The sequence below is a fragment of the Amphibalanus amphitrite genome, unplaced genomic scaffold (genome assembly GCF_019059575.1).
Source record: "Amphibalanus amphitrite isolate SeventyFive unplaced genomic scaffold, NRLGWU_Aamphi_draft 001366F_arrow, whole genome shotgun sequence".
In the NCBI taxonomy this organism is placed as follows: Eukaryota; Metazoa; Arthropoda; class Thecostraca; order Balanomorpha; family Balanidae; genus Amphibalanus; species Amphibalanus amphitrite.
In genome coordinates, this window is record NW_024882859.1 from 116,430 (window position 1) to 130,673 (window position 14,244).

At 48.6% G+C, this 14,244-nt stretch overlaps 1 protein-coding gene across 1 annotated transcript in view; it reads right to left on the reverse strand.

Moving 5' to 3' along the window:
- LOC122372493 (neurotrophin 1-like) overlaps positions 1-7,611 on the reverse strand; it is a 33,907-nt gene extending 26,296 nt beyond the window's left edge. The window contains exon 1 of the mRNA XM_043349712.1: positions 7,378-7,611. Coding sequence (XP_043205647.1) covers positions 7,378-7,392 — 15 coding nt within the window. The 5' untranslated portion in view covers positions 7,393-7,611. The remainder of the gene's footprint in view (positions 1-7,377) is intronic.
- Between the last annotated feature and the right edge of the window lie 6,633 nt (positions 7,612-14,244).

Consider the following 14,244-nt stretch of genomic DNA (forward strand, 5'->3'; position numbering starts at 1 on the left):
ATAAACGAAATAGCATGTGCTAATCTACAAAACATGTGTTCCAAGTAAAACAAATGTGTTCCAAGACCGGTGGCGTGTAAAAACCGGATGAGCCATAACTCATAGATCTAGCCAGCACGCTACAGTTGCAGAAATAAGTAGAACATATTTTACTATAATGCACCTGAATATTATTGACGCATGGTTCTCATGCATGGGAAAAAAGAAGGGAAGATTAATTGCTCCTTCCACTAGCCTAAGCACAAAAAAAAAACGAAAAGAAAGCCAATGTGAAAAGTGGCCCCGTCATGGACTAATTGTAGAGCAAAGCACTACGGCATTCGCATGTATAAGGTGAAAGGGATCGTGTTCACCCTTTAACCCTATTAGTGGCAGGCTCCTGGCTACCCCATATTAGTGGCAGGGGGGGGGGGGCTGTTTACGACCCCCCCTTGATATCTCGAGATCTAACCGGCCGATTTTCAAAATTCAAACGGCATTCGATTTGGCTCAACGAGATCTACATTTCTAAAAAAAAAAAATGTCAATAGGGGGGTAGAGGGGGGTAAAAACGGGCAAATTGCAGATACATTTTAGACTGTTTATCACGGCCAGGTTTCTGAACCAATCTTAACGCAACTTTTGCCGATCGATAGAGAATGAACCAGGAATTCACATGGATCCTAAAAATATGCATTTTCAAAAATCATAGGCGGATACAGATCATTGAGATTGGGGGTACACAAAAAGTATAGTAAATAAGGTTTTTGTTGGTACTGTTTCTAAAAAGGGTGGCAATGGTCTTGTTATGTTACAATTTTCTTATGAGAGAACGACTAAAATTGTATTGGTCATGCATAGGCGGTGTCAGGGCACCTATGTTGGGAGGTAAAAAATAGCCCCCCTTTTTGGACGCCTGGATCCGCCTATTATAGCAAAAACGTGTCAAAAGAGGATGAACAATAACTTTGTATATGTTATCACATGATACCTTTCATTCACTGTTCGTAAAACTGGTGCAGCATCGTGATCTTCGCCCAAATGACTCGCTTCACGAATAGGACCCCCCAATTCCCAGTGCTCTGGAGCCGCCCCTGGTAAAGTTATGAACTTGAAATTTTCAGGGAATGTGCCCAATTTAGTTTTAGGAAAAGTCAGAGAATTTCAGCATCGTAGCTTCAGCGGTTTCGGAGATATTCCCGAAAAACCTGAGGGGTGGATAAAAACAACCCCCCCCCTGCCACTAGTAGGGTTAAACACAAATCCCCGTCCGAGCCTGTGTGAGACTCAGAGTCTCACACAGCTGAGTCCGACTCGGTAAACCGACTCGCCGCCGAGTCAGAGTCCGCCGGCCGTGACTCCTCCGTGTCGCGCCTCCTACCCTCCCGTGACTCCTCAATGACGCGCCTCCTACCCTCCCGTGACTCCTCAATGCCGCGCCTCCTACCCTCCAGTGACTCCTCAATGACGCGCCTCCTACCCTCCCGAACTCCTCAATGACGCGCCTCCTACCCTCCCGTGACTCCTCAATGCCGCGCCTCCTACCCTCCCGTGACTCCTCAATGACGCGCCTCCTACCCTCCTGTGACTCCTCAATGACGCGCCTCCTACCCTCCCGTGACTCCTCAATGACGCGCCTCCCACCCACCCGGACTGTCACTAAGGCACACACTCACAGCGGGGCTGTGTGTGTGCCGCGGTCAATGTCATGCCGCGTCATCAGACAAAACACGGTCCAAGTATCAGGGAGGTGCAGCCGCCAGCTACAGCAGGTGCACAACACATAATTTACCTGTGTAAACTGGCATCAACGACAAATCCACATCCTTGACGATGATAGCAGCCAGTGCACATCCGTAGTTATCGGCTCTGCTTTCTGAATCGTGATGGTGACTATGGCTTTGCATGATTATTATCATGGGTAATAAATTGAGTGTGTGCTTGCCAAACAATGGACGAAAGCTGGAACGACCAACATAGCTTGGCTGCCGTAACTACATATGGTGCAAATCATGGAGTAAGAATTCCTCCCGGAAATACAACACACGACACACACACAAGGAAATAAACCAAACTTAGGAACTGGATTCGGAGCAGAGGGGTGGCGCGAAGTTCAAGCCATTAAATCGAAATAGGAACTCTTACCATGAAGGCTGAAGCCAAAACTGAGCAGGTATGTACAGCCCACCGCTAAAGTAATGTAGGGTTTTACCAATCTCAACGGTTGGCTTTGACTGGCGACTGTTTAATGCGGAGTGATCGAAAAGAAGATGTCAATAGCTAAAATTGCAGCTTCAAGGGTGACGATACATATAAGCTACATTCAATGTTTCATTGTAGTCTGGCTAATCGTTCCTAAGCTTCAGAAGCAGAATATGCCCATGACTGAAGCCCCACATTACTTCTGCTGTGGACTGTACCTACTCTGGGCCGGCAACACGTCGTTATATGTAAATTGAACATGCGGGAGTTAGTGTGGGATAAGCGGATCAGGATGATGTACCTATTCCTGAATACCAGATGGGTGAGTCTCGACTAGCGAGGAGGGTGACTAAGAGCGCGCCCAACTGCTCCATGACAATGTTTACCACTGATGGGAGTAGTGGGCTCGGGTACCGCACCTGTCCATTTAGCCGTATAATACGCTGCTGTGGTGTAGTGCCGTGCAGAAAAGGTGCGGCCGCCTCAGCCAAATCGGTACAACAAAGCACACGCAACCCACGCTAGAGGTGCACCGTAAAAAAAACTGGAATGGCTAGGACGATTGGAGCTGGGGAGAAAAAAAAATAGGAGCTCTAGTGACACAGGAGCATGTGTTCATTGAGGAATGGTTTGCCGATTGGCAATTCCAAAGGAGCCCGACGGACTATAGAGAGGACTGCAGTGGAGCACAGCAGGTATCACCTGGTTGCCATGGTAACACAGCCGTTGCTAGGCAACGCTCCGCTGTGCGTACGGGAGACCGCAGTTGGGCACAAGAGGCCATCCCGGCCGCCGTCCTCCCCGGTCGGTGGTCTGGAGCCGCCCCTGATCCCCCTCCCAGCTGGTCCGGGGGAGGGGGGAGGGGGGGGGGTCCGGTTCGACCGACCCACAGCTCCGGGAAGTGGTACGGGGCGACCAAGGTCAAGGGTCTCGGACTGGAATAACACTTCTGCAGTGAGGGATTACTGGCCGTTATGTGCAATTGATCAATCAATCCCACTTATGATGTTATAGCTCGTGTTGGCGTAGCTCTGGCAAACAAGCACAATGGTCGCATTATATTGAGCCTCTCTATTGCTGTTAAGAGTGAAAGGTAGGTATGCCAGCTTTGACATCAGTGTCTACTACATGAAGGCATAATCTTTCACTCATTGTATGTCCTAGTCATCCGAGATCATCTGAGGTCATTGGCTCTAGGTGACCTCTGCCTCGGACATTTCTCAATAAGTCTGAATGGAAGCATTTGAGCTGAGCTCCAAGATGACCAGTGAGCAATACGTTTATCAATATGTAAGCCTAAAATGGATACAGTCGGCTACTTTCCGTCGAAAGCAGCACATGATATCATGTAAACAAAGAGCTGGCTCAATTTTGGCCGAGCGCGAAGGGGCTGTACCTACGAGTACAGTGGGTCTATTTAAGATCTCCAGAGCCACCACGTGGCGCTACGGTCGGGGTGGAGTGAGTCCAAATCGCGAGGGGAGTGAGGTCACCGGTCATTGTGGGGGAGGGAGGGAGGGGAGTGACGCGCTATCGCGGCGCGGAGCGTGCGTGCGCCGGGAGTGGGCCGCCCGCCACCTGCGCCGCGGCTGAGGGGAAGGGATGATGGTTGCGGGTGCCTTCACTCCGGTATGGTGATATCCTTTTCATGTGCAGCCAGAAAAAATGCACCTGAAGGGAATAATCGTCTCAAACAAACGGGCAAGCGAAAAACGCCATTCACTTAAGAAAAATCTTAAACAAATGATAATTGAAATCTAGGACCTAAACTTTTAGTCGACATTTGCATGCTGTCTTAGGCTTTTCTAAATTGTCCTTTGAGTTCCATGTTTATTCATTGTTTGGCACGCTCAGCATTGGTGGGCTTTATCGGGTCCAAAAGAATAAAAAAATAAGGGAGAAGAAAAGAAAAAGGGTTGATATGGGGCCAGAAAATGACCAAAAATATTTTCTTAAAGATTAACTTAGCAAAACCTTTAGGTGCGACAATTTTAACGTTGTTGAGAGGATACTGAGAAAAGCTAAATCACCGTGCTTGTCAGTGTTGCAGTAGAAGGAAACGTTTTGGTTCGTGTCTAGATAAAGCCAGAGCCGGGAGTGAGACTCGAACTCACTACATCGATTTCCGCTCACAGGTCACCCATCCTCTACGCTACGGGCATCTATCGCCCTGCGCAGCTTGCTGGACCAAGTGCTGGACAGTGTTTCGACCAAAGTTGTTGGTTGGATGTCTGACGTCTTAATGTTACGAGGCTATAGCCCGAAGGTAAATGAGGGAGCCGAACCAGATTGGACCGGGTTAAACCAGGTTGCACCGGGGTCCTACACGCAATCATGGTCAGACAAAACATAATTTCGGGTCGAATATTTTTATTAAATGATCTTATTGTTTTTAACTTATTAATGCAAGACTTAATGCAGAAAAATAGGATATTCGCCCACGCTTCCCCATCTTCTTTTTAACGACTAAATTTGACCGAGGCCCGTCATAAAAAGGGCCTGCCGTTATAATTATTTACCTAAGAGCGCTCTACACAAGCAACGCCAGCCAGTCAAAAACCGGCCAACGATACGATCTTTCTAGTGCTTTAATTATATCAATTGAAAATTTCAGGAGATACGAATAACCTTAATCCTTAGAGCTACTGGACGCTCGCAGCATTCGCTAGCATTCCATTGCCAGCTGCATTGCCAACATCACATATGCATTTATTTGAGTGCATCATAGTTAGTTATAGTTGACAATAGATAAACCGGCCTTAGTAAACCCACGCCTCATCATCCTTCCCAGTTCCCTTCCAAGCGGCCACGCTACCGGCCGCCGCGCCGGGCCCACCACCGCGATATGGAACAGGCCGGCTGGAGTGCGTCATTTGCCTGCGGCAGTGCCCAACCGCGCCGGGGCTGTTTGACAGGTCACCCACACCGTGACCTCGCCACCCCGCCCCCCCCTAGCCCACCTCCCCAACGGGCCAGCTCGGTAGTGACCTCTCCTTGAATTTGACATGGACTCGACTAAGGCTCAACGCCATCTAGTTACGTCTGGAGATCCTTACTAGATCCACTGTACATATAGCACACTAAACACCTCTCCCTCCCCTCCCCTCTCCTCCTGCCGGCGAAGATGGTAGAGTAACCACTGTCAGCGAGGGTTATAAAAATACCGATGAACTGATTTTAAATTATGTGGTTCCGATGAAAATGAGCGGCTCCATTTCCCATTGAGTTATAAGGCCTACCTACGTGACCTACCTGACCCCAAGTGGTCGGTATGAAAAGGAAAATCTGTAGCTGTACAAAGCACCATGTAGAGCCAGGAAACTTGCAGCCTGCTGAACACGTTTTGCAGATGTTTCCTGGCATTGAAAGCGTCGCTAATTGTAGCACTATCAAATCTGTGAACTGTGCAGTGTAGGTAGAGATGTTCATTTATGACGTCATATCTCGTTAGCTGATATTTAACATGCCGATGTCTCCAGCTGACAACATGGGTTGGATAGGAAATTGAAGGAGATATATTTTCAAAACAGACAGTCATGCATTCTGTTATTTGTTATAGATATATTATGATCTTTCGTTTATTAATTTTATTTGTATTTCTATATTTTTGATTGGGACACTATAATTTAGGTGCTTATAGGCATTTATTTAGTGGCAAAAATTTCATTGGTTTATTGCTTGATTACGAGCGAGCGAGCGAATGTGGCAACTACCCTCCCCCCATGTGCGGGCGAGGGTTATGCACGTGCCACGTGCAAAACAAAGAGGTGTCAGTTTTGCAGCAAGTGCAATATCTCCAAAAGCACTGGGCCGATTGCGCTGAAACTTGGCATGTCTAGGTATATAGGTAGGCACCAGATATGTCAATCGGATACCATTTTTGGTATACCGATACCAAACCGATACCAACTTGGTATTTGGTATTTAAATCCTAATGTGTTTGGTATTTTGTTGGTATCATGATCCCTCCCTAATGTATAAGAGGCTGAGAAATTGGTAAAATTTGGTATTTCCCTCATGTTTCCAAGTTGGTTTGGTTTCGGTATTTCCTCATGGTTTTGGTTGGTAGGTATTTGATTTGGTATCGGTATTCCGATTTTTCGTAATTGACATCACTAGTAGGTACTAGTGGTGTCAATTACGGAAAATCGAAATACCGATACCAAACCAAATACCAACCAAAACCGTGGGGAAATACCCAAACCAAACCAACTTGCGAAAATGAGGGAAATACCAACTTTATACCGATTTCTTAGCCTCTTATACATTAGTGAGGGTTCATGATACCAACAAAATAGCAAACACATTAGGATTGAAATACCAAATACCAAGTTGGTATCGGTTTGGTATCGGTATACCAAAAAGTTGGTATCCGATTGACGTCTCTAGTAGGCACCCACCAGGCAACGCATTTCCATGTTTCACGGTTGGGGTGCCGCCGCACGTGCACACGTGCAGGGGTCGATTCCAGATCTCGAGAGCGGCTGAACCGATTGCGCTCAAATTTGGACCGGTTAGTCGGGTGCCGTGCAAAAGTCAGTTTGGAGTTGGGACCCAGCTTGCACTTGCGCAAGTGCAGGGTGCCGCTTCCAGATCTCGCGCAGAGTGGGCCGATCGCGCTCAAATTTGGCTCACTGCCTTAGACCGGTTAGTAGGGTGCCGTGCACAAGTCGGTTGCAAGTACCCCTTGCCATTCCACACGTGCAAGGCTCACCCTCTCGCTCGCTTGTTTGCCGCCCCGAAAGGCGTGTTATTGGTAGTCCATATATGTAAGTAAATTTAGCTCCGTAATCTATAGGTAAACAAAAGTAATGCGACCTGGGATATCGGAACATCGGTAGTTTTCAAATGGCCAGGTGACAGCCCGGCGCTGCTATTTTTTTCACTACTGTGGCATCAATGTTTTAATTTGTATATGTATGGCCTTGTTTATAATCACACGAGCTTTTGACTTTTTGATAATATTCAAAATATAACAGGTATTTAAAACTAGTTGTTCTTTTTACTGCGAAAAGTGTTACCCGCTCGTGCAGAGCGTTATCCAACTACTGTTCTGGTTTTCATAAACATCAATTCGCGTCATCACGTCATTTGACAAAGAAATACATCTAATTACAAACAATTTACATAATATCAAACGGCGATAACGGTTATTTCTCGAACACCCATATGACATGGGTCTCGTGGTCTACTCACCAATAGCACCTTCATGTCTGCCGCCCTGTGTGTGTGCGAGACCAGCTCTCCCGCTCTCTCCCTGTGCTCCTCCCTCTCTCCCGACACGGGCAGCACAACCCTCACCGGCGCGGCGGCGCAGCGACTGACCGCCGTCTGCCGGCCGGGCCCGTACCGCAGCGGCCAGTGACGTCACCGCCACCACCACCAGTGACGTCACACACACCCACAGTCAGCTGGCGGCGCGGGAAGTCCGGTCGGGCCGGTTCCGACCCGGCGCTCCGCTCCCGGCCCCAGACAGAGACTTTCCAGACGGCGGCGTCTGGGAAACACTACAGCGGTGATTGTTTGGGGTCATGTGGCGGCACGCGGCCAACGGGGGGGGGGGGGGGGGGGGCGTGCCGTGGCACGTGGCACCACGGCGGGGAGGGGCACAGCACGTGCCACGGAACGGAGCAGGAACCGTCGGATATAGGTACCCGTGGCACGTAGCGCCTCTCATGGGACGGCATTGGACGGGCGAGAGGTCACAGGACTCCTTTACCACTGAGACGTTGCATATGGTCGATGGTCAATACGTAATGAGTTGGACAGGCTACTCGTATCATACATAATGCACAGCACGTTTTCGCGGATAATATGATATATCGGACCGGGGTGGTGGAACTGGACAATAGTCCGAATGGCCGTGCGTTTTACCCACAGAATTTCGACTTATTGCCGGAGTAAGGCTGGTGAACGATCGGAAAACCACAGCTCGGTTTAGACAAATTCAGGTCACAATGTTCTGATCAATGTCACTGTGGTAGTGACATGTTTCGAGAAGCTAATATATACCATATATTCATAACAGCAGCACATAAGATAGGGCCCATAGCTAAAAATGCGAAGCTCGGAAAGTCGCCAGCACAGTCTGCCACAGATTGGACTGTAGAGTGTAGACTGTGGAGTGTGGAGACTAGACACGCCAGAAACCATGGACTTCGCACGTGGGCCATGGACGTGAATTAGGAAAGCAAACTGAAAAATGAAGACGCTGACCACGGGGGTGGTAATGAACACCGCCTGAACCAGCCTGAACTAATGACAGATCATGAATGCGACATGTCTGGAGGTTAGGTTGTTGACCGCACTCCCAAAGGTGGCAGGGGCGCCTGGATCGGTTCCGTGTCTGATAATTGACAGCGCACAGCCATGTGGAGGAGCCCGCACCCCGTTCACCGCAGGGACCCGACCGGAGCGGTCCGCAGGGTACAGTACTTTCCCCAGGTAAACCCCGAGGAAACTGGAAGGAAGGCCGCGGAGTAACGAGAGCGGCGCTCCGGACCTCGGCTCAGCAGAACCAATCTGAATATAGACGTTCCCACATCTGCAATGCTAACAGAGATCGCAACACCAGCTGTCCGGTAGTCAGGGTGGCTGCTGTGACGTCATAATGAGCGGACAGAGCATGGAACACCAGCCGTCCGCCCGGTAGTCAGGCAGACTGTGCGGCTGTTCTGACGTCATAATGACGTCACTGGGACACAGAACAGACGGCCAGTGGCGGAGTTCCCACGACAGTGTTACGTCACCGGCGGTGTCCCCTATCTCGGGTAGCCAGGAAATGGGTGTTACGGGCTCTGAAAATAATCAGCTGGTGTTTGCAATATTTGGTGACGAGGGCCCCGCTGTCGTGCTTAGGACGCAACAGTATAACAAATGTGTCTGTGTAGGCTGCAGCCTTGCTGGGAATTTGTGATTTTGGTAACAAAAAAGTCACGACACCACGTCACGACATCGGGAACCTAATACCATTCGTGGTACTGAACGAGGCTATCAGCCATCAGGGTCCAAAGCGGCATCGTTATATAACTAGATGCCGGCAGCGCTCGTGCGTTGCCTTGGGCCAGAATTGGAGGATCCATAGCCCAATGACTTCATTAAAAAGAAAGCGTTTTGCTTTTTCTAATGATAATGATTACCGTCTAAAACGAAATAATGAGGTCGAATGCACTATGCAGCATGTCGTCTCTATTCGACCCTGTAGTCGAAATTTAACCCGCGCCCTGCTGGGGGGGGGGGTGTTTGAACACCCCCCTTGTGTTTTTTGCGAATATCTCAAAAACGGCGGCGCGGAGCGCCGCCGTTTTTGGTACACCTTATCATACATCAATTCTACACATGTTGTGAAAATTTCAGACCTAGGTCATTTAAGGTCAGGTCACCAGGTCACTTGAAGTGACCTCACCTCATAAAAAGTTTCAATGTCTGTCATAGCTACACCGAATGACCGATCGCTTTGAAACTTTCAGCGATTGCTAAGAGCAATAGCATGTACAAAATGTATATCTCAGAATTTTGATATCGATGACCTAAGGTCAGGTCAATTTTGCGACCTCCCCATTATAAGTCAATGGGAGAAAATTGAAATGCGCCTCTTTTGGACGAAAGACATTATAAACACTCCCAAACACCGAATTACAAGTGGATTAGACACACTGAACATGAAAATGGTGTCCGTGACCCTAATGTATGCCCTGAGGTCATCTTAGGTCACGAATGGTATCTAACAGTTTTTCGCAAATAACTTTTGATAGGGGCATGCTAGAGCGATGAAAACGCCTTAGATGTGTTCAGCTCGACGATACAGATCGACTGATATGCAACATGACCCTTTCCGGTCAGGTCATGACCTTGACCTGAGGTCAAATTTTGAATTTGACCTTTCAAGGTCAAGTTATAGTTCATTCGATGCGTCTTGACGAGAGGAACACGATGCCGGTAAAAGTAAGCTCGTACAGGGCTTGGGTCAAAAGTTATTGCAGAAAAACTGTTTCCGAAAAAATCGGCTCTATTTTTGCAGTTTTTGCCCCCTGCAGGCAAAACCGTTGACGTTAGGTCAAATCTGAGAGAATTACTCAGAAAGGGCGTTAATAGTGCTATCGAATGCGCTTTTCCGCTTCGCTGTAGCTCTATTGGTTCCCGAGTTATGCGTTGGCTTCTTGGAAATTGTCGACATTCGACCTGGAAATCGGCGAAATTTTGCCTTCAATGACCTCTGGTGACCTGACCTTTGACCTGACCAAAAAATTGACCGAAGTGATTTCGTCATTATTTTTGACGCTCTTTCGAACGCCGCCTTCCGCGTATCGCTACGTGGCCCAGGAGCCGAGTTACAAGGGGGGGGGGTTGTTCAACCCCCCCCCAGCAGGGCGTGGAAATCCAGGACCCCCAGCCGGGCGCGGGTTAATGCCCCTGTCGAACTCCAAACCAACAGATAAATTATCTCGCCGGAATGTCGTGATCAAATGTATTCTTCTTATGACCTGCAAGTTTTGAACCAGTTAGAGCTGCCGTTTACCCTGCAGGCGTGGCAACGTACGAAGGGGTGCAATCGGCTTGCACGTGCATAGCTCATGCACCACAGAGTTAAGCTCAACCAAATGTGCATTATTTTGGAGGCCTTGCCTGGGACTACCATTGAACCGATTTTGAGGTTGATAGCTTAAAATTTCTTTGAGCCAGAGGACCTCACGTCAAAACGGTTTTCCGACCCCAGCACGTGCAGCCTGCACCCCTCGCAGACGGTGACCACCCTGGAAACTGGTTCAAGGTGTTACCGATGTGTCCCGCCAGTATGGCTTTGCCGGTGACCTCGGGTTGACCTGTAGCCTTGACAAAAAATTTCGTGTCACCGAAACTTTGAAGCGGAATAGCATGTGCCACGAAGCACCGAGCGAACCAAGGCCAGCACCAAAAGTTTACCTCGCCGGAGACGAATCAAACGGTCCCACTTTCGTCCCGATCGGTCCACCCATTTTGATTCCAGGTCCAAAAAAGCTTGGACAAACTCACTCACATACTCACATACTCACTGACAAACAGGTTCAGTGCTGTTTTAGAGTCATATTTTTCCCAGGTTTATGTTTGTATGATATAAAACTTTATCGGAATTCACTGGGATTGTATTGCGGATGCAAGTCCAAATATTTCGGCCAATATTGTTTGGCCTTGGTCACTGGACAACTACAATAAATAGCCTTGAATAACCCTATAAGTATAGCTCACATTGCAGCGATACCCAAAAAAAAAAAATTTTTGGGTATCGCTGCAATGTGAGCTATACTTATAGGGTTATTCAAGGCTATTTATTGTAGTTGTCCAGTGACCAAGGCCAAACAATATTGGCCGAAATATTTGGACTTGCATCCGCAATACAATCCCAGTGAATTCCGATACAGTTTTATATCATACAAACAGGTTCAGCCGAACTTTTTTTCAGCGACCCACCAATGTGAATTTCCGGATCCTCCAATTCTGGATTATTTGGTCAACATTAAGGAGCCTCCGAAATTCCCACAGTGTAATGAAAAACATCGGGAAGATTAGGAGTTAATTGCTGCGGTTGCTTGTACAATGCGCGTTGTGAAACTGTGAAGCAAACTTTTGGCTCTTGCCTCGGCTGCCACACTCCACCATCCACCTTTCCTATAGTTACTTATATATTTTTGGTCTTTTTCAGTGAGCAGAGTTATCCATACTAACCCACACTAAGTGGAAGTATTGTGCACTTTTATCCAAGCCATCATCTCATCAGGGCAAATGTATGAACAAATTGTGTTACTATACTGCAAACGGGGCACCAAGTTTATGTTTAGTACATCATGATGATGATTTCCAAATCTAGTACGATTGGTCGGTTGGTATTATATAGCGTTACGTATTATCTCATCGATTGCGTCACTAAGGCCTTTGCGCACGTATACAAAGTATTCTCTGGTCTCTGCTAAATACATGCTACCAAATTTTTATTGTGCAACGTGCAGATCCGAGTTGATATTCATAACGTTGTAGGTATTTATATTTACCTACGCATTTTACTAGTGATTTAGCACAAGCAACTATCGCTTTACGCCTGTGTTCATTGTTCACCCCTCTTAACCCGGCGGCCGCTGGGCCTCCTGTGACGCCGATTTCGGTTTTAAGCGCAATCACGTGACACACCCCAGTCACGTGACCTAGAGGTGCGCTTTCAATAGACAGAGTGCGCTTATATCGCACCGAGAGTTGTACGCAATTAAAGACAATAAACGTGTTCAGTTTAACCTGCTCTCTTCAATAAAGCGAGATAAATGTTTCATAATGCTTCGGTACCAACGATATTGCCAATCCATCAAACATTGTAGTCAGGAGACGATTTGGCATTCGACACTTTTTCGAATTAATTCGGCGTTAGAATTGCACATATTTTAACAAATTGCGCTTTACAACAACAGTCGACTGAGCCGTCCGAGCGCACCCATTCCATCTGCGCCGGCAGGCGACAGAAACCGCCAGTGGCGGAATCAGGGAGGAAGGGGGGGGGGGGTAAGAAAGTGGGGAAGAAGTAGCAAATGGCTTGTGGCGTCCGAAGCTCAATAAGAGCCTAGGTACTCAACCGGAGCCGGAGCCGTCCACAAATCTACGGCTCCATATATTCTTTGAATTGGGCTGCCTAATCGTAGGCTATGACTTCATTGGTGGTTGATTTATTTCAACCGAATGTCATAGTCATGAGCTGCTGATCGCATGTCTCTGGTCCATCTGCATTCTGTAGTTACTATCATGAAATACTCGGGAAACTTTGCCCTATTATAGATACTGTGGCTGTTGACGGCGTTCGAGTGTGAAACCAAAGGCGTTAATGACGTAGAGGAACTTCAGTGAAAATGTCTCCCAATTACTCCAGTGACCTTGACTCCAGGGTGGTGTTTCACAGCAGATCGCTGAGTGCGCTGCGCGCGTCGGCGCGTTGGGTTTCCATGGCAATATCAACAAACTTCACTCTGACGCTAAGCTATGACGTCATCGCAAAACGCTAGCGCGCCGCTCCGCCAGCACGCTAGCAGCATTCACACTCAAACCTCTGTTCTCTTTGTACTTGGTTCCTTAGGACCTCTGTTCCAAACGCGATTCATCATAAGCTAACAGATCGCTCGCAACGTCATTCGAGTGACGTCAGGGGTATGCCTTAGCTCCCAGCGCGCGCAGCGTCGGGCGGTGAGACAGGGGCCAGGGCCCAGGATAATATTCATTAATCGGTTTATCGTCCAAGGCCGTATATTAGGGGGTTAACTCGTCAGTAGGTTTGTTTACATTTGCTCAGCTGAAGAAATGACGTCAATGGTCGTCCGCCCCGCAAGGATCAGACGGCCGCACACAGTAGGTAGGTACATAACGCGGGCACAGGCAACAATCTCATCGACCTTATCTTGATAGAAAACACAACAGTAAAACGCTCTAAACAGGGGCGCAGCCAAGGGGGGGGGGGCACACTGGGCTTTAGCCCCACCCCCCAAATCTAGTAGGCGCCCTCACTGGACGGCGCCTTCCACGATCATTTCGGGGCGCCGAAGGCGCCTTTCTAATGTCCAGCACTCTAGGCGCCCTCGACGGTTAGCCATTGCGGTACACCATGCGGCACTGGCGCCCAGGTTTACAATTTTATATCTCTTTGTGGGTGAAGATGCACCCACAATCCTGAACTGCCAGACATCCACCCCCAATCTCCTGACCATCTAGCACCCTGGCATCATCTTCAGCGCCCTTCTGTCTGTTCGGCGCCCTTCTGATCTGTCGGCGCCCTTCTCGCCATTCAGCGCTCTTATGGCCTGCCGGCGCCCTTTTCACATTCGGCGCCCTCTGGGCTGACCAGTCGGCGCCTTCATGGTCCTTACCACACAGCATCCTCCTGATCTTTCTGCGCCCTCCACACTTGCCAGCGCCCTCCTGACCTGTCAGCGCCCTCCTTATCGTATTATAGCGCCCTCCTCACCGTACAGCGCCCTTATGGGCCCATCGATAGCGCTTCGGCGATACCTATCGCCTAGAGGCTGCAATGGGGCCCTTAGAGTACGGTGTCAGACC